Source organism: Phocoena phocoena, chromosome 10, assembly GCF_963924675.1.
Source record: "Phocoena phocoena chromosome 10, mPhoPho1.1, whole genome shotgun sequence".
NCBI classification, from domain to species: domain Eukaryota; kingdom Metazoa; phylum Chordata; class Mammalia; order Artiodactyla; family Phocoenidae; genus Phocoena; species Phocoena phocoena.
The window spans coordinates 3,486,919-3,506,064 of NC_089228.1; the positions used below are offsets into that span (position 1 = coordinate 3,486,919).

At 55.6% G+C, this 19,146-nt stretch overlaps 1 protein-coding gene across 1 annotated transcript in view; it reads left to right on the forward strand.

Annotated features, from left to right (window-relative positions):
- The window catches only part of SLC6A6 (solute carrier family 6 member 6), a 48,319-nt gene extending 31,489 nt beyond the window's left edge, over positions 1 to 16,830 (forward strand). Inside the window, exons 7-14 of the mRNA XM_065886050.1 lie at positions 299 to 402; positions 535 to 659; positions 4,380 to 4,492; positions 9,179 to 9,316; positions 10,227 to 10,329; positions 10,944 to 11,044; positions 13,597 to 13,767; positions 16,414 to 16,830. Coding sequence (XP_065742122.1) covers positions 299 to 402; positions 535 to 659; positions 4,380 to 4,492; positions 9,179 to 9,316; positions 10,227 to 10,329; positions 10,944 to 11,044; positions 13,597 to 13,767; positions 16,414 to 16,554 — 996 coding nt within the window. The 3' untranslated portion in view covers positions 16,555 to 16,830. The remainder of the gene's footprint in view (positions 1 to 298; positions 403 to 534; positions 660 to 4,379; positions 4,493 to 9,178; positions 9,317 to 10,226; positions 10,330 to 10,943; positions 11,045 to 13,596; positions 13,768 to 16,413) is intronic.
- The last annotated feature ends 2,316 nt before the right edge of the window (positions 16,831 to 19,146 follow it).

Here is a 19,146-nt window from a genome sequence, read left to right on the forward strand (position 1 = left end):
AAAACGGAGGCTCCAGGAGTCATATTTACATCATTCCACACTTGGAATCCAGGTCCCTCTGCTTCAAAAGCCAGCCTCTTAACCCTGATGCTGAGTGACTGGGGGGCTTCTTAGACTTCTGGGATTCCTTGCAGCTTGGATTCCAGCGCAAACGCTCTAATTGCATCAAGAGCCTGCATACTTCGAGGCGCTGTCCTCAGGGCCCGGTGGCCAGGGACCCGCGCCACCTCCTCCAGGCAGCCGGCTCTAAAGTCTCCTTTTCTCTCTCCTTGCCACCCTCCCCCCGCACCCTTCCCAGGTATGGATCGATGCTGGGACCCAAATATTCTTCTCCTACGCCATCTGCCTGGGGGCCATGACCTCGCTGGGGAGCTACAACAAGTACAAGTACAACTCGTACAGGCAAGTGTCGCACCAGCGGGCCTGGTGGGCCTTAGAAATGATGATGATGTTTAAAGAAAAAAGAGAAGAAGTAGGGAGCGTGGCTTCCTTGTGTTGTGAATTAACTTGCTCCCTGACATATGTGTAACATAGGGACTGTATGCTGCTGGGATGCCTGAACAGTGGTACCAGTTTTGTGTCTGGCTTCGCAATTTTTTCCATCCTGGGCTTCATGGCACAAGAGCAAGGGGTGGACATTGCTGATGTGGCTGAGTCAGGTATGGTGGTATCGGTGGCAGTGGTGGTGGGCACTGCCACCTAGTGTGTAAGCCGAGTACTGCAGGCATGAAGCCAGACCCCCCCCAGGGGGCTTTGTTGGGGGGGATGAGCCTGGTTTCTGAAATGGACCCCCCCCCCACCAAGACGTCCCCCAAGTATCAAAGAGTATAAAAGCTAAATTTTAAACACTTCCAATTGCAATTTTGCCCAAGGGGCGGCAGAAACATTGGGGTTGGTTAAGTTGGGGAGTATTCAGCTATTCTCATGTGGTCTTTCCCCCTCCCTGTCCTCCTCCAGCAAACTCCTGGTTTCAGCAACAGAAACCACTTCCTAACTCAGGCCCAAGGCAGCCACCAATCGGCATTCCATCACCACCTTCTCAGCTTTGGTTTCTGTATTTTGCACTTTGCTCCCAGCACGCCCCCTCTAAGCGAACCCATTCATTCATTCCACCGCTGTTTCTTGATTTGCTGAGTCTCTGCCCTGTGTCAGGCACCACCGTAGGCCCAGGTGGGGGAGGGACAGGGGGTGTGGCAGGCCACCCTCTGGGACGGTGACAGGTCCAGTTTTGGGGAAGGTTGTTGGGGACACCATCACCCCCCTGGGGTGTGGGCCCCGTTGGTGGGGCACTTCCTGCAAGACACCTGCCAGTGGAGAGAGAGTCTTAGAATCAGAGTCTTCAAAGCCTGGGGTCTTAGGCTGGGATCCTGGGGTTCCAGCGAGATGGTTCTGGAACCCGAGAATTGTGAGGGCTTCAGCTGCTAGAATCCTAGAGCGTCAGAAGCACAGGTGTCCCAGTTCTAAGACGTGCCCGTGGGCGCTCCCAGTCCTGGACCCCAGCTCTGTGGCTGCGGGGGCTTCGATGTGGGAGTGAGAACCTTATTCCCAGCATCCCCAAGGTCCGCCTTTCCGGCCTCTGCGGCCTCCTCCCATCCTGCCCAGGTCACTTGGAGGGTGGTTGTTGCTGTTTCACAGCCTGACCACCTGACTTCCCACGACCTCTCAGGGGCCACTTGGAAGCAGGTGAGGGCCCTGGGCTGAGGCCCCTCCCAGGCCCAGAGGAGAGCGTGAGGTCCTAATTCCAGGGATCACAGACCAGGGTCAGGCACAGCTGGAGTCCCCATATGGCGCTACCCTTGCCCTTGTTGGAAACAAGGGCTGGTGTCCTGGTTCCCCAGCCAGGGACCCTAGTGTTGGGGGGTTGGGTGCCCCAGCATCCTGCATTCAGATGTCACCACGGCAGATGAGGTCAACGGCTTGAGACCTAGGGCCTTGCTTGGGCTGGTCAGGGTCAGAGCTGGGGTCTCCTGGACAGGCCCCTCTGACACGAGGATATCCCCCTGCAGCCTCCCCATCCCACCGTGCACACATGCGACCTCTGGGCTCCTCCGGCCTCTCAGAGCCGCAGGCCCCGCTTCCCCCCTTACTCGGTGAAGATGCTCACTGCCCTGCCCCCTCCTCCCACGCCCAGTGCTGCAAGACAGGCCTGACGAGCCCACGCCTCAGCCCCACAGCTGTCTCCACTGCCCCCGCTCCCAGATCGGACCTCCAGACATAGTTTTCCTTCCCTGAGAGCCCCCAGAGGCAGGCCAGAGACTGAGGACACAAAGTATTTCCAGAAGTGAAATAGCCACACACGTGTGGGACTTCGGCAGAGTGACGAAGGGAAGACAGTTGACATCTCCTTCGCAAATGGCTTTTTTTTCCAGTTGAGGGCTTGCAAACCAATTCTGATTGATGGGGAATCGCCAGGAGCATGGAGGGAATTTGTCAGTGGGAGATCATGAAATATGTGAAATAGATCTTTCAATAGATCTGTCAGTATATGAAATAGATCCTTCTCTGTGGACAGCTAGATACTTTTATATTACGTATTCATCGTCAAGATAAGTTGTTTCTTATTCCCATCCACTTCAAAGACCTTGTCATTTATTCCCCACGGTGATGTCTGAACAGCCGACACATCAAGGGTGATTATTTCGCTAATAAGCTTTTAACAAGCACCATGTTGAGCGAAGTGCATTGGAACAAGATAATTATTTAGCCGAACGGAGTGCAAATTGCAAATGAAGCGTAGAGCGGGGCATCTCTGCTGCCCCAGGGGCTCCAGCGGCTGCCGTGTCTCCCCGACTTCTCTCTCTAGTTCCTGTGCTTTCAGAGAAGGATGCTCAGACCCTCCCCCGGAGGCTGGCTTGAAAAAGGCAAAACTGAAATACAGAAACAGCCGTTGAGAAGCTTCAGGGCCCAGCGGGCGGGCGGGGGAGAGGTGGGGTGAGGGCCCCATTTTACATCTGTCTCGCAGCGGCTGGATTGATTCCTCCCGGTGCCGCCTACCAGTCGGGCCGGAGCTGACCTGGGGGGCCCAGGGGACCCCAGCCAGGTGGAAATGCGGGTACTACTCCAGCTGGGGCTTTGGGGTTGGGACGAGCACCCTTCCACCTCTTCCGGGGCTTTTCCACCATCGCCTCCGAGGACATGGTCACAGTCACCGTTGGGCTTTCCTCACGTTGGGAGGACTCTGGCTGTACAGGGTCTCGCCCTCGCCACCACGCGTGTGGTCAACGCCGTACGATGTGGTTTCTGGCTCCAATTTATATCAAAGTTTTTTTTTTCATTCTCAGACCATTCATTTGGTTCCTGATACCTGTTTCAAATATCCTGCCCTCCAGCCCTTCTCGTTTCACATTTCTTGCCTTTTTTAAAATTGTTTTTGAGTTGTGGATTTTGCTCTATTTTTTTTCAGCCCAGGCCCTCCCTGTCTCCTTTCTTTGGCGGCTCCCGACCGTCTGGTGGACCCACAGGTCTCGGTTACAACTCCGTCTTTCCCCCGGTGTCTTCTCTCAGGCCGACTGGAGGCGAGAGGGGACGTTTCCAGTTGGAGGCACCCCCAGAGCCGGTGGGGCTCCTGCCTCCAAATAGTCACGGCCCTCCCTAGAGACCAGAGCCCTTTTCCAGGGAAATGGCACCAGCACCCAAGAATCTGAGCAGGAGAAGCCTCGTTGGGGTTCACGTATGGGAACCTGCCCCTCACTTCTGTGGGGAGCCTGAGGCCCCGAGAGGGCGTATGGTGACGTGATGCGGAGGTGGTGGGCCGAGGACTGGACTGCAGCCTGGGGTGCTCTCCGCCTGGGGTCTTGCCCTGCACTCGCCTCCCTCCAGCTTTGGGCCTTGGCTGTGACGGTGCTCCAGTGGGTGCACAGATGCACCCGCAAGAGACATCGGCCCCGCGGGGCGTGGTTCTGTGTTCTTTTTTCTGGCCACTCATTTAGTGTTTCAGTAGAAAGCTTTTCTTTGCAAACAGGGCGTGAGTAGTCAGATAACTCTAGTAGTCAGGACGCTCCCTGTTTTTGCTTCCTTCCAGCAAACGTTGGTGTGATTCTCTGGTCTGGGGGGAGGTCCTCCTTTCCCAAGCCGGCAGACTGAGTCCCAGGCTCGGTCCTATTTCCTACCCCATAACCGGTGTCCGCTCGGAACCTGGCGTGTGACGAGGCCACCTGTGCTGCTGCATAGGAGACAGATGCTAAAACGGGGCCCCGCCTGAGCCCCGGCGCGTCCCACCCCACAGTGAGACAGGCCTGGCCTCTTCCCCCAGGCGGGACCCTGCATCTGGGGCTTGGGAGACCCGCCTCAGACCCGAGTGTCTTGTGTGGCTCCGGGGCTCAGGGCGGCTCGGGCGCTGACGTCTCCCCTCTGCCCCTCCCCATCTTCTCTTCCATTAGGTCCTGGCCTGGCCTTCATTGCCTACCCGAAAGCTGTGACAATGATGCCGCTGCCCACGTTTTGGTCCATCCTTTTTTTTATTATGCTTCTCTTGCTTGGACTGGATAGCCAGGTATGTACAGAGCGAGGGGACGGCCCCTGGGTGGGACCGCCTCCGCCCCCCTCCACCCCCCCGAACCTGGTTCTGGAAGAGCCTCCCTCTTTGTGCTGTGGGTGAGCTGCTGACACCCCTTCACACCCCGCTGCAGACCTGCAGCAGCTTCGGCCAGCGAAGGTTCCTCTGGGACCCCAGGAGTGGAAGCAGCCCCAGGGCAGCAGTAGGATGTTGTCTGCCCCAAAGCTAGAGCCTTTGACCTCGGCCCGGGGAAACGGACAGCCACAGGCTGTGGTCCACAGGGAGCCATGGGTACGACTAGAAGGGCAAGACCTTAAAGTAGTGGCGTGTGCCGTGGAGCATGGGGCACCCAGGCAGGCCAAGGAGGGACATGGCACACAGGTGGTTCGGGCAAGGGGCCGACACCTCTGTCTAGGGCATGAGGTGGTCACTGACCAGGCCATCACTGGCAGTCCTAAGTGTGGCCACAGAAGCCGGAACCACGGCTGTGTTCTCTGCTTCCTGGGGCACATGGGTCCGCGATCTTGGCCCCCACGGGGAAACTGATCCTCCGGAGCCTTGCCAACACCCATCCTGCCCTCTGGCCTTCCCAGCTTTCTGCCCCCTCCCCACAACAGGCAGGACTCCACGTACACCATGGTCATTTCCTGTGCTTCTTAACCCCCACGTCCCATCCCTCCAGGACTCAGGCCTCCCCCCGACCCCCTGGGGATGTCAATGAGAGCCAGCTGGGGTCTGCATCTGGCTTTGGAGTAACACTGTTCCCAGCCCCCGTGCTGCTCTGTGTCATGGAACACGTTTCCTCCCCCACTCTGAGCCTCAGTTTCCTCATCTGGTAAATGGGTATGATTATACCTACATTGCCTTGTGGGAAACGCCAGGCACAGTGCCTGGTAGGGAGCGGTCAGTGGTGCTCGGAGGACCATAGAGTGAGCCCCGGGACACCTTCCCTGGAGATAGGTGTGTTTTCTCTGAGGCCTTCTCGAGAGCACAGGTGTGGCTCCAGGAGTGGACAGTTAAGGTGTGCAGGGCGGGCTGGCCCTGTGCGCGTGGCCACATGGGCCTTCATCTGAGGTCAGGCACTGAAAGGTAGCCTCGTCTGCAGGCTGGGCTCCGGCTGCCTCACAGAGGTCTGGTCTCACCCTGTGAGAGGTGGGGGCCTGCTCCCGTTCAGGAGAGGGCTTTGCCACTGCCCCCTGGGCAGCAGCCTCAAGGCCCATGCCCGGATGGTCCCCGGGGATTCAGAACCGGGTAGGAAGAAAGTCTTAGAAGGTCAGGCAGCGGAGAGGTGGTCCGCCTGCAAGGTCAAGAGAAGAGTGGAGGATTTGGCGGAAAGAGGACCAGGATTATCAGAGAAGACGGAAGGAAAACATTTGGGAGACTGCAGACAAAATACTTGTGCAGTTGTTGATGGGCTTGAGCTGTGTAAACAGCAGGAGGACTCCATCCATCATTCCTAGTTAATGAGTTTGGCCTTCAGAGGCCCCAAGCAAATGGCTTTTATAACTTCTTCCAGAGCTCTCAGTGAAAGCCAAAGGCAAAAACAGAAAGAGGTTAATAAATGACAAAGCTTGACATCTCCATGGGCCCAAGATTGGCCTCTTGGGATACGGAACTGCTTCGTGAACGGGCGGAGGGGGTTATTCATTAGATTTCCCCTGGTTGAGGGTGTGCATCTCTGAGCCAGGCCCACTGCGGCTGTTTGCTTAGGGAATCTCAAAGCCAGCCTCGCAGGGAGCCGGTGTTCTTCTGCTTCAGGGCATGGAACTCATGGCACTGAACGACCTGCCTAATTGATGTGCCAGGAAAGGGCACGGTGGGATTCGAACCCTGGCATCCCTCCCCTGCATCTGTGTGCTCTGTGAAGTCAGGGACGTGGGGGAAGGTTTTGCTGATGCCAGCGACCACCTTGTACAGCACCAGCGGTGATAGGGGCCCTGCCCTGCGAGCTGTCCACTCGGACCAGGCTTCACGTGTCATGTGTGGCAAAATACACATAACACAGAGTCAACCATCGTAACCATTTTTAAGCGCCCAGCTCAGGGCGTTAAGTACGCTCACGTTGTCATGCAGCCGTCGCCACCATCGTCTCCAGAACTTTCTCATGTTCCCAAACTGAAACTCTGTCCCCACTAAACACGAACCCTCCCTCCTAACCTAGCTTTTATGCATCAGCTCCTTAATCCACACAGTGTCCCGATGCCTGGGTACAGCTGTTCCCCAGAGCCAAGAAAACTGAGGCTCAGAGGGAACCGGCCCTGGGCTGAGGCCGCACCCAGTGGGTTAAGGACTGGAGTCGTGGCTGCCTGTCCCCAGACCTGCCAGTTCGTCCCTGCTAGTTGGCCTCTCCTTTGAGTTCCCCCCAAAGAACTCCGTTCTTTGGACATGCAGGGATCCACAGCCAGTCTCAGGCAGGGGGAGCATGAGCCTTGCTCATTAGAGGAGGGGGTGTTCCTAGCATTTGGGGGGAGCACTGTGTTTGGCTGAGGGGCCATCGTACCGCTATGTGTTTCCCAGGGAGAGGGAGTCAGACTGTCACCCATGTGGAGGCAGATGCTCGCTAGCTGGCCCGCCCGAGGGGGACACAGTCTGTGAACAAACAGCACAAGGAGAAGAGAGCTGGATTCCCTCTCGCCCAGGAGCTCACCCATTCAGCCCCTGACGTGCGTTAGCAGGAATCACCCCATTTCCAGTCTACTCTGATGACTTCCCATCTTTCTCATCACCCCTGTTGAGTACGCAAGATGCTCCCATTTTACAGAGAAGGAAGCTGAGGCTCAGAGAAGTCAGGGTCACACCACTATTAAGTGAGGGAGGTCTCGAGAGGCTGGTGGAGCGGGTGAGGGCTGGGGTTGGTGTCCCCCAGAGGTGCAGTGAACTTGGAAACAAGGAGCTTGTGCTGGTGTTGGCCCTGACGCTCAGTGACACTGGATCTTCCTGTCTTTAATTTTCCAATCTCAAAAAAGGAAAGAACCTTTGTTTTTTTTTTGTTTTGTTCTGTTTTTAATTAATTCATTTATTTTTTTATCTTTGGCTGCGTTGGGTCTCTGTTGCTGCATGCAGGCTTTCTCTAGTCGCGGCGAGCAGGGGCTACTCTTCGTTGTAGTGCGCGGGCTTCTTATTGCAGTGGCTTCTCTTGTTGCAGGGCATGGGCCCTAGGCGCGAGGGCTTCAGTAGTTGTGGCATGCGGGCTCAGTAGTTCTGGCCCGAGGGCTCTAGAGCTTAGTAGTTGTGGCGCACGGGCTTAGTTGCTCCGCGGCATGTGGGATCTTCCCGGCCCAGGGATCGAACCCGTGTCCCCTGCATTGGCAGGCGGATTCTTAACCACTGCACCACCAGGGAAGTCCCAGAACCTTTGTTTTTAACTGCTTTTCAAGCTTAATGTTTGAGCTGCAGGTCTGCTCTAATCCAGTGACAATTTAGACTCAGAACCCCTTTGGCTGACACATCAATCAGAGGTCAAATCATCAGCCCCCTGTTCTCTTTGGACCCATTTCAAGAGCCTCTTGATCATCTTTTCCCTGAATTTCCAGCCCCTTTGGGCACATGAAAGGGACTTGCTCCTTGTGTATGTTCCTCGATCGTCCCGTGATGCTTCCCAAAGGAGCCAGCGGTTGGCCATGTCTTGTAGGAAGGCTGGGGAAACCTCCTTCCCCAAAGCCTCTCCCAGATGAAAGAGCAGACAGGTCGAGGTTTTAGCTTGTTAACGTTTAAAGGAATCAGATGGCCTCAAAGGGTGTGTTGGTTGGCAGAGCAGTTAGGCTGTAGCCACCCCAATTATAAGTGCATCTGCATGCCTTTAACTCTGAAGTGTACTTCTAGACTGTACTACAGACACTGTGCACACATGTCTAAAGACAGACAGACTTGGGGGAAGAGTCCTGCCCAGGTCAGCAGCCGTGGAGGCTGGACACCGTCTGCAGGGCACTGGTTAGATCCATGATGGTAAGCGTCCACAGGACGGAGTTTATGCCACCATTTAAGAACCGAGGCAGCTGCATGGACTGATGTGGGATGACCTCCGGGATAAATCATTAGGTGCAAAGATGAGATGATTTAGAAAGATTGAGGGTCACCCTAGAAAATTATTCCGTGGACTGGCGTTTTCGATCAGCTGTTTTACCTTTGGGAGCCCAGGGACGGGTTCCTGGGGTCACAGGCCGCATTTGGCTCACACACATGGGCCTTTGGGCGTGCACGCATGTGTGCAAAATCCCCCCATGGGCCCACGATCCCCACAGGGTTAAAAACCACCATGTGAATTGGATGGGGAGCTAAGGCCCAGACTTGCCTGGGTTACCACCCATTGGTCACATGCTGCCGCGCTGCCCTTTGCACCAGGCCCGGCCGGGCGCTCAAGGCCCAGAAATGATGGGGCACCGCCCTTGGCTTCAAAGATGACCCAGACCAAAGTGGGAGGTTGCCGCGTCGACGCACGCGTGCCAGCGGGCATGCCCGGTGGAGGGTCAGCACGGGCCTCAGAGAAGCGCTCAGGGCCTCAGAGGTGTGGAGTATTTGGACAGCTGCGTGTGGCCCGCCAGGCCTGGCTCAGCAGGCAGGACTACTCACCACACGGAGCCCAACAGTGTGGACTCTACCCCGCAGCCGACCTCACTGGGGCCTTGTCTCTGAGCTGAGGGGCTGCTGGACCTCTGCCACTCACCCCTCTCCTTTCCTCCCCAGTTTGTGGAAGTGGAAGGACAGATCACGTCCTTGGTTGACCTTCACCCGTCCTTCCTAAGGAAGGGTTTCCGCCGGGAAATCTTCATCGCCTCCATATGTTGTGTCAGCTATCTGCTGGGGCTGACCATGGTGACGGAGGTAGGTGGCTCTCTCACCTGGCATGAGGGGCCTCCCCTGGTGGGGCCCTTGTTGCTCTAAATATGTTTCAAACGTCAGTTCAAGGCCACGCCACCTCCCCGCTCCCCCCGTGGAGGCAGCTGGGTGAGAGGTCCAGGCCCGCTGAGCTCCCAGCCACCCTACTTCAGGAGTCCTGCCCCATCCAGGACTCCCTGCCCCACTTCCCTGTTACCCTGGCAGCACGGTGGCCACCCTCTGCCCTCTGTCCCTCCTCATCCGCAGAGGACTGAGGAAGGGGTAGTTTAGCCGAAATCCATTTTAACCACAGCTCTGTCCCCGCCCCCCACCCCCCCACCCCACTGTGCGCAGTGGCGCTTCTCAGGCCTGCAGGGGAGGCACGTGAGCATGTGAGCCTAAGCCCGGGCCCTGGGCTGATCCCTCCTGTGCCCCTCACCCATCTCTCCATACTCTCCAGCAGAGGGTTGCATTTGCCCCCAAATTTGGGGTTTCACATCACCGATTTTCCTTACCGGAAGTAAAAATAAATGCTTTTCTCGAAGTGTCTGTAAGAAACACCCCCTGAAAGGCAGACCACAGGTTCATACACTGAGCAACGGGGTCTCACTGAAGTCTTCTGTGTTGGCCACAGTGAGTGTTAAGCCCCTCCTTTGGAAACAGGCTTCAGAGAACCCGTCGTTTTTCGCTAAGAAGGACACGTTTTGCTTTCTTTTCTGTGTGTGTGTATCTTTTTCATTAAATTTGTCAAACATGAAGTCAAGCATCTGTTTAGACACGTATCTGGTCCTTACACCCTCTGCACATTTTTTTCCCTTGGGTTTTCTGTTTCTTATTGACCGGCCAGATCTCTTTATATATTGAGGGAATGAGATGCCAAATAACAAACCCGCCTTCTCTGGTTTTTCCTTCACAGGGTGGCATGTATGTGTTCCAGCTCTTCGACTACTATGCAGCTAGCGGTGTATGCCTTTTGTGGGTTGCATTCTTTGAATGTTTTGCTGTTGCCTGGATATATGGTGAGTAGAGATGTCTGCGTATCTTACTCAAGTCTCTCCTTTGGGTTTGCGTATCTTACTCAAGTCTCTCCTTTGGGCCTCTCGATCTAGAAGCTTCAGAAACAGAATTCTAGTGGGAATCTCATTTTGAGTCAGACGCAGAGTCGCTCCCTGCCTGGCCTTTTCCTCTCAAGGCCGCCCCTTCCAGCACAAATAATATGACCGTAGCCACACCGAAGATTCTCCCCATGCTGAAGGTGCAGGGTGTGAGTGGATGCTTTGACAAACACAGAATTTGGCCTTGCCAGGGGTCTGTCTTTGATGAACCACTCTAGGGTCCAGGAATGGTCCATTCTGACTTCCTCGAGACCTTGGAATGGCCACACCGGGTTTTGGGGGTCTGCGTAAAGTTACCAGAAAAATACCGGGTGCCCAGAGACATGTGAATTTTAGATCATTTCAGGTAAACGTCTGCCAACACTTGGGATTTTGTGATGCAGGGACCTGGATGAGGCCCTGGAGACACCCCCTCCCTGCCACCACCCCCAGGGCCCTTGAGCCCCTGCTGTGCTGTTCCCGGGGCAGATGCTGCATCGGACACCGGGTCAACATCTGTCTGCCTCTGTCTCTTGCAGGCAGTGATAACTTTTATGACGGTATCGAGGACATGATTGGCTATCGGCCTGGGCCCTGGATGAAGTACAGCTGGGCCGTGGTCACTCCGCTTCTCTGTCTTGTGAGTGTCTTTCCGCGCGGCCGCGGGCAGTAGCCGTTCCTCCCCGGGGCTTGACAGTTTCACCCGCTAACGCATCGTTCACTCAGCATCTGCTTAGTGCTGGCCTCTGACAAGCCTAGTGACAGCTGTGCTGGGGAGGGTTCCCTGTGCAGCACGAGTAGGACCTTGTCAGGAGGAGGGAGCCGGAACGGCAGTGCTGGCAGAGGGGCGCGAGTCGGGCACGCCAAGAAATTGCAGGGTTCCATCACTGAGTACATGACCTTTCCCCAAACCCTTCCAGAGTTCATGGGCACAGTCAGGGTCACTGATTAAGTTGAGGGGCCTTGGGGAATGTCGAATGGAGACATCATAGACCCTGGAAATGCGGTGTTTCCCATGGAGGGCGGGGCTCGTGCCTGGAGAGGGGAGGTCCCAGCAGAGAGGACCCCTGGCCTCTCCCAGGAACAAGGAAGCTTAGTAGCCACCAGGACCCAAGGGCAGTGATGTGCACATCCCCCTTCGCACCAGGGTTCCTGCACCTGCCATCTGGGGATGCGGCCTTGGGGCCCAGGCACCCGTTAGGCTCCGCTAGGAGGCTCTGGCCAAAGGGAGGTCCTCTGCAGCAAAAGCTGCTTCCCTGCTGGTGTTTGAAACCTATCATGAGCTTGGAGCTAATTGCAAGGAAAGACGTCTGCTATGCTGCTCTCAGCTCAGACCGTGGGGAGCACAGATGGCAGAAATGTCCCTTGTGTTTAGGAACCAGGTGCCGGGAGATAAATGGGCCCTCCCCTCAGTGACCTCTGTTTCCAGGCCTTTCCTCACAGGGCCCAAGTTCCTGCATTTGTAAAACAAGGAGACTGACTGATGTGGGGCTGAGTGGCAGCGACCGTCTTAGGTTGTCTTAGGTTGTTACTTTATTACTGAACACGGTCTCGGCCTTTTCATCTGAGATACAGATTTCCCCCACAAAATTAAGGAAGCTGTGGCAGCCAGTAACCATGATCGGGGAGTGCATTGTCGGTGGTGAATTTAGGTGGCTGCAAAGCCCGTGTTCTCATCCTCACTTAATGATTTATTTGTGGGCAACTCCCCTCACCATTCTGACCATGGGATTCCTCCTCCCTCCCTCCCTCGGGGACTGGATAGGTGAGGGGCTGCATTCTGAGGTGGCGGGAAGAGTGACACAGGCGGACACGCTGCTTCCCGGGTTGGGTTGGGAGGGCAGAGCTGCCCTCCCTTGGGACCCTCCCCGTCTAAGCTTCACCCCACACGTAGGACAGCAGCAACAGGGCCAGGCATACAGTAGGTGCCTAATGAAGAGCATTCCCCCCACCCCCGCACCAATTCTGGTTTAGATAGGTTTGTCTTCCCTTCAAACCCCCCTTATTAGATAATGAAGGTTTAAGTCATTTTCACTGGGTTCTACACGGAGAGGCTGTAGTTCTGACCAGAAGCAGCCCTCCAGCCAGCCTAGCGCGCAGGCTTTGGGGCGCAGAGCTGACTCCACCCCACCCCTATTTCCTTAAGAATTAAAAACCACTTCTGTTTTTCCTTTTGACACCACCATTTTGAAGTATCACTGATCATTGGTGAGTCTGACTCTCCCAGAGGAAAAGACAGTCCTAGGGAGGATTGCAGGCCTGGGCAGGCAAGCCTGTCTGGCTGGAAATAGGTCTGTCAGTCAGTGATGTGGACATGCTTAAGGGACAGAGCCCTATGCTGTGTTCTGATAATGGACCCCTGGGTGCAAAGGTGGTGAAAAACCAACCTTCAAGATAAAGACAAGCTGATCCTAAAATATAGTTCACTTGAAGTTTTTGGACGCTTATTTTTAAGATTAAAAAATGCTTAGGATTATTATAAATCAATATTTATCAAAAAGTAAAAGTTTTTGATAAATGGCTTGGGCGTGGCTTAAGCTGGACCCCCCCACAACAGGGCAGCAAGGCCCAGGTCCACACCCTGCCTTGGGGGCTGGGCCTGGGGCTCAGAGAGGGAGGTGGAGGAGTGGCAGTGGCCGAAGGGAAGCTGTGTGCCCCCGGAGCTACACCACACGTCAGGGAAACAGGGGAGTGAGACACACACACCTTCCGCTCTCATTGACTCAGGCTGGGTGGGGAACGAGTAATTGTGATCATGAAGACTCGAAGAATCCCGCTTTCTGGGAAGGGAAGTGTGGGCACCTGACTGAGCCTGGGCGGGGCCTGGGCAGGACCATTAGTGCAAATTTAGGATGAGGAGAAGGTGAGCAAGAGAGAGGTTCCCAGTGAGTGGGAACAGCCTGCCCAGAGACCCCAGGGCAAGCGGCTGAGAAGCTGAAAGGAATTCCAGGTAGCTGCAGTATAGTGGCAGAGAAAGAGGCAGTGGGTAGGTGACAGGGAGTTGCCGGCCAGACAAGGAGTTTGCATCCCGAAGGTCCTGGGGAACCGCAGAAGGGTTTTGAGCAAGGAGGCGGCTTGATCAGGTTTACCCTGGGGGCGGCCTTCCTGCACCAGAGGGAGAAGGGTGTGAGCCTCTTGGGTGGAGCCTGCCCTGGTCCCAGAAGCCCCCTGACCGCCCCCGTCTCTCCACAGGGATGTTTTATCTTCTCTCTCGTCAAGTACATACCCCTGACCTACAACAAAGTCTACGTGTACCCCAACTGGGCCATCGGGCTGGGCTGGAGCCTGGCCCTGTCCTCCATTGTGTGCGTCCCCTTGGTCATGGTCATCCGCCTCTGCCAGACGGAAGGGCCGTTCCTCGTGGTAAGCACACAGGGCCCCGAGCCTGGATTTGGGGTGGGGGCAGGATGCTGAAGGCCAGCCAGCTGTCAGTTTGCTGTGTGACCTTGGGCAGGTCACTTGCCCTCTCTGAGCGCCAGACCCCTCACCTGCCCTGTGGAGTGGTTGAGATTGTGGGCAGGAGAGTGTATAGTGGGAAAATGGGCAGCAGTGACACATTCAAGGGCCAGGCCGGCGGCCGGAGAGGTGGTGGCAGCTTTGGATTCCAAGATAAGAGCCAGGGCTTCACCCGGGAGCAGTGGGGGCCAGGTTTCCCAAGTGGTGAGACGGGAGACAGGAGCTCACGAGCAAGGCTAAGCTGCAGCCAGAGGCCTTCCCTGGCCCTGGAGCCAAGTTTCAGACGAGCCCAGCCCGTGCTGGTGTTCCCCTCGCCAGACATGTGGCCCCATCTGCTGCCCGACCCTCAGAAGCCACCCGTGCACCGAACAGACCCTCCAGCTCCCAGGCCCCTGTGCCCACCAGTCTCCTCTCTGTGCCTCCCTCCCGCCACCATCCTCTCAGAAATTCCTCCAACAATCCTGGAGATTCCAGGCCCTGGCAGAAGTCGGGGCTCTTTCCAAGAAATCCTTTTCTTAGACTCTCCCTTAACCTTTGGGCTTGGGCTGGCTCCAAGACGGCACTGTTTTGTTCTGGGCTGTTTTTATTGTTATTCTCTTAAAAATCTGGAGCCAGGATGTCCTGGGGCCCTGGCTCCCTCTTGGGCTGGGCTGGTTTCCTTGTGGGCAGGGGATTGGCCTGGAGGTGTTTTTGCTGGGGAAAGATGCCAGGCCGGGCAGAAGGAGACCAGACCAGCCTTCCCGAGACAGAGGAAGTAGGCAGGGGTATGTATGCCAGGAGGAAACCATGAGGCTGGGGCCTGTCTGAGCCAGGAGGACACTTGGGGTGTTCCTGCAGCCCTGGACCCATTGTGTTTTCTCAGAGGACACAGGGAAGGACCCCAGTATTCAGCCAGAATGCTGACTGGCCCTATCGTTTGTCGAAATACTGAAATACTGGGCCTGGGACAGACCCAGCCCCTCCCCCAGGAATTTCCAGAATGTCCCCACCACCCAGAAACCAAAGGGTTAATGGAGGGCACAACAGGGGGTGTTGGATGTCTGTCCTGATTGCTCAGTGCCCACAGCTACACCCAACAGGTCACTGACTTGTGTCTCTTTGAAGCCTAATTTTAAAATATTGTTCCATCCCAAGTTTAGAGGTTTGGGCAGAGTGGGGTTCGTGCGGGGGAAGGATTCGAGTCCACCCCAAATTCACAACCGGTCCTCACCCCCAAACCTGACCGTTAACCAAAGCCCCCTCCTCTGAAGGCACCTAGCCACCATCCACCTGTCTTCACCACATGCCCCTCGACCACCTACCTGCACAGGTTGCCAAGGGGTCCTCCCAGCCGTGAACTTCTCTCTGAGCTCCAACCTGGGAGGATTCCAATTGTGTCTGCACCTCCTGCATAAACGGGACCCCAGGTAGCTGCCCGGGGGTGTTTGCCTCGTGTCCCCAGTTCGGGGCGCACGCCCATTGTACAGATGTCAGGAGAGGCAAAGCGATGAAGGGGGGGGCAGGGCCCTCCCCTCCTGCTGGGTTCCACCCTCGCCCTGTACCTGGGGCCTCTGGTCTGGTTCCTCCAGGGCCCAGGCAGCCAACCCAGGTGGGGAGGGGGACTGGGGAGCGGGGGCTCGGGAAGGCAAGGACCATCGCAGGATGCAGTGATGCTCTCAGCTCTGGCTCCCGTTTTCAAGGAGATGTGGGCCTGGGGTGGCCAGACCTGTGGTTTTTAAAGAGTAGATGGAAGTCTGGATTTTCACATGAAATATCGTAGCTTTTAACCAGCAGCTTTTAAAAATTGTTCTATACCTAAATTGAACGTCAATGCCGAGATAGAGGGTTTCTTGTTAGCACCTGCTTCCTACTTAAGCCTCTGAGTGGACGCTTGGCGGGAGGTGAGCTGGGAGGCGGGAGCTCTGAGTTCAAGTCCCAGCTCTGCTGTTGCTTTTCTGGGTGCCCTGGGGAGGGCTCCTTCCCTTACTGATCCTATCATCTGACAACCTGGGGAGGACAAACTGCTGTGTGCCTGGCAGTGGTCCAGCCTCTGGCCCCTCTGTTGGGAGGGGCAGCACAGACCCAGGCAGTGGTCTCCGGGCCCTCGGTGGGGAAATGGAGAAGGCAGGACATGCAGCTTGTGGGAGACGGAGGTTCTCCTCGGGGAAAGTGGGAGCCATGGGAGGCTCAAGACAGTTACCCAACCTCGGGCATACAAATTGCAGAAACTCAGCTGCTTTGCAAGTCAGAGAAATAGGGGAACGAGAATCACAAGGAGCTGTATTTCAGCTCCATGGGACAAAGAAGGGGGAAAGAGTTTGGAGGCGTGAGTCTCCTGTCCCTGAGGTGTGTAAGCAGGGCTTGGCCAAGGAAACTACCGGCGGGCACTCTGCCCTCATTCAGAGCCTGGAGGGACCTTAGTTCAAGTCCTCTATTTGCCAGTGGATGAAATGGGTGGTCCAGAGAGGGTACTAGTTTGGCAAAGGCCACAGAGCACACTGGCAGGACCCGAGGTGAAGAGGGAAACTGGGCCCGCTGACCTGCCTCCCCGTGCCTGTCCCCTTCTTCCTCCAGAGACTCAAGTACCTGCTGACACCGAGGGAACCCAACCGTTGGGCCGTGGAGCGAGAGGGGGCGATGCCCTACAGCTCCCGCATGTCCGTTAACAGCACGCTCAGGAAACCAACCCACATCATAGTGGAGACCATGATGTGAGCTCTCTCCCAGTCGACGGGCTGCTTTCCTGCTGTTTACTAACATTAGATTCTTATAGGACCAGGTTTACAGAGCTTTATATTTGCACTAGGATTTTTTTTTAATTGTCACAGAAAATGTTTGTGTGTGTGTGTGTGTGTGTGTGCGTGTGTGTGTCTGTGTGTGTGTGTGTGTGTGTGTGTGGTGTCGTGTGTATGTGTATTTTGTTTTGATTTGGGGATATTTTGTACAAAAAGAATACCCGCGGGCAGCTGCCCGGGGTGAGGCAGAGCTTTCGTATGGAATTAGATGTATTTTATGGGAACTTGGTCAATTTTTCTTTGTATTTTTTTTTAACATATAACTATGTATACACGTAGAGATTGTCCTACACTTTTACCACTTGAATTGATCTTGCCAGCAATAGATCTTGTTTTCAAAAGCAATTCTTCGGTGCTGTGTAGCTGGCAGAAAGTTCTGCCCCCAAAACGCAGGGTGGAATTTTCCTGGAACAGCAGACCCATTTTAAAGGTGTAGTACCTTACCAACCTGGTTCAAGCGAAGCAAACGGCTATCGGGCCAGACCCCGAGGGGCTGGAGAAAGGAAGGCTGTCGGGAGACACCTCACGACACTTGTCTTAGCCAACAAGAGAGATGCCAAAATAATGAACCAACCCCTCAAATACAAAGGGACTCAAAGCCCACAGATGAGGCCCAACAGGAAAAGTGTGATGCTGAGAGCACTGGGAACCATTGCATCAAGAGCAGAGTCCCTTTTATTTCGAGACTGAGGCAGGGATAGTCAGAAGGGCTGTCAGAACCGTCCGTGTGCGAGGGAGCGGCGTCCTTCCTGGTGCGTCCCAGGGAGGGAGTGGAGGCTGCCTAGCAGAAGCGGGGGTCTCAAGGCTGCAGACCTCACGCAGATGGGGCTGTGGCCTGGATGGGGATTCCGATCAGGTTCTGGCTGTTCCCCCAGCCGACATCTCTCGCAGCTGCTTGTAGGGGAAGCGTGGTGTACGTATTTGGTGAGGGGCGAGGGGTGAGCAAGTGGACCAAAGGACGTGGCCCCAGGCGCCCGGGACCCCGGGGAGGGGGCGGTGCTCTTCTTTCCTCAGCTCTCCACCCTCAGCTCTCCACCCTCAGCTCTGTATTCATGTCAGAGGCTCTTGTTGAAGACCCCAGCGCGGGGCCGCCCTGGCGCCTAGCAGGGAGTGCCAGGAGCGAGCTTTCATTGGGGCGAGGTGATCCCCAAACTTTCCTGCAAATTCAGGCACAAGTACAACCCACGCTGGTAACCTGGGAGATAAGGAAACTCTTTATTCCCCCTTCCCCGCAAAAGCTGGGGTCGGGTATGCACTATGTGGGGATCAAGGTCAGGAGGTGAGTCAGGGTTGTTCGGGGGCAGGCACCCCAGAACCAGCATTCCTCCCTGAACCAGGACGGAAGGCACTCCACCTTTAAAATCCCAAGTACGGACACCCCTCCACCCAGCCCGCATTTGGATCTAAACTGTGCCATTTAAACAGAAACTTCCAAGTTCAGGGTGTAAAGTAAACTGAAACGTTGTCACGCGGAAACGGCAGTGACTGCCTCGGGGGTGTGGAGAGCAGGATCCGGCTCTGGCGTTCAGAGCAGGGGCTCTCTGAATCCTGGGACCCCCTCCCCAAATCTGGGCAGGGGAGGAGTCTCGGGTGTCCCCCTCCCAAGGGGCAGAGACGATTCTGAACCTCTCGTCTTTAGCAAGCATTCACAGTCCGCTGTCTCCAAAACATATACCCTGCTAAACAGCACCCAATCCTATTCCAAACCGTCAGCAAGTCTGTGTGCCTGTTTTACGATGCATTTATGGTTGCTACTCTATCTGATTTGATTGTATTGTTTTGGGGTTTTTTCCTAATTTTATCAAGTAGGAATGTGACCTGTTCTCCTTTGTCTTACGGAACATTAGTAAACTAACCACTGTCGATGACTGGGGACAGGTTACGTGCAGGGGCGAGGAGGGCCACAGTGTTTCGGGTTGGTAGGCAAATTGCAACATTCTGGAAATAGCCCGAAAAAGGCCTCTTCTTATAAGATTCTCAGACCAAATTCTAGACCAAAGACACATGCAGACCAAGTCCCCAGGCCCCGCCTGGAAGGAAGGTCAGCCACTTTCCCAAGCCTGACCCTCGCTCATCTCCCGAGCACCTGTCTCCACTTGTGACCCTCCTGTCTGATACCCTAGCTCTTGTGTATCAGCAGAACTCTGCTCTGTGAGTACAATGTGTAATGGTGTGTGACTTCTGTGTCTCCACATAAAGGAAACTTGTCATTGGAGCTCACGACTCTGGTCCGCCTGTCTCTGGGCAGTCCGCCATCCATGCTCTGCCTGGGATGGGTTGGAAATTCTGATGCTTGCAGCCAGATCTGGAAGGGATGCAAGAGAGAGGTTTAAAGGATGTTTTTAGCATGCAGAAATGGGTAATGGCCCCAGGATAATCTCACCTGGGGAGATGCTCTGTCCAGCTGGGCCTGGGCCTTGTTAGTCCCTATGGTGGAACCGTACGGTCACTGATAGAGAGGCTTCCTGGGCCCCCCGGTCAGCACCCTCGTTGTCAAAGGGGCATGTTCTTC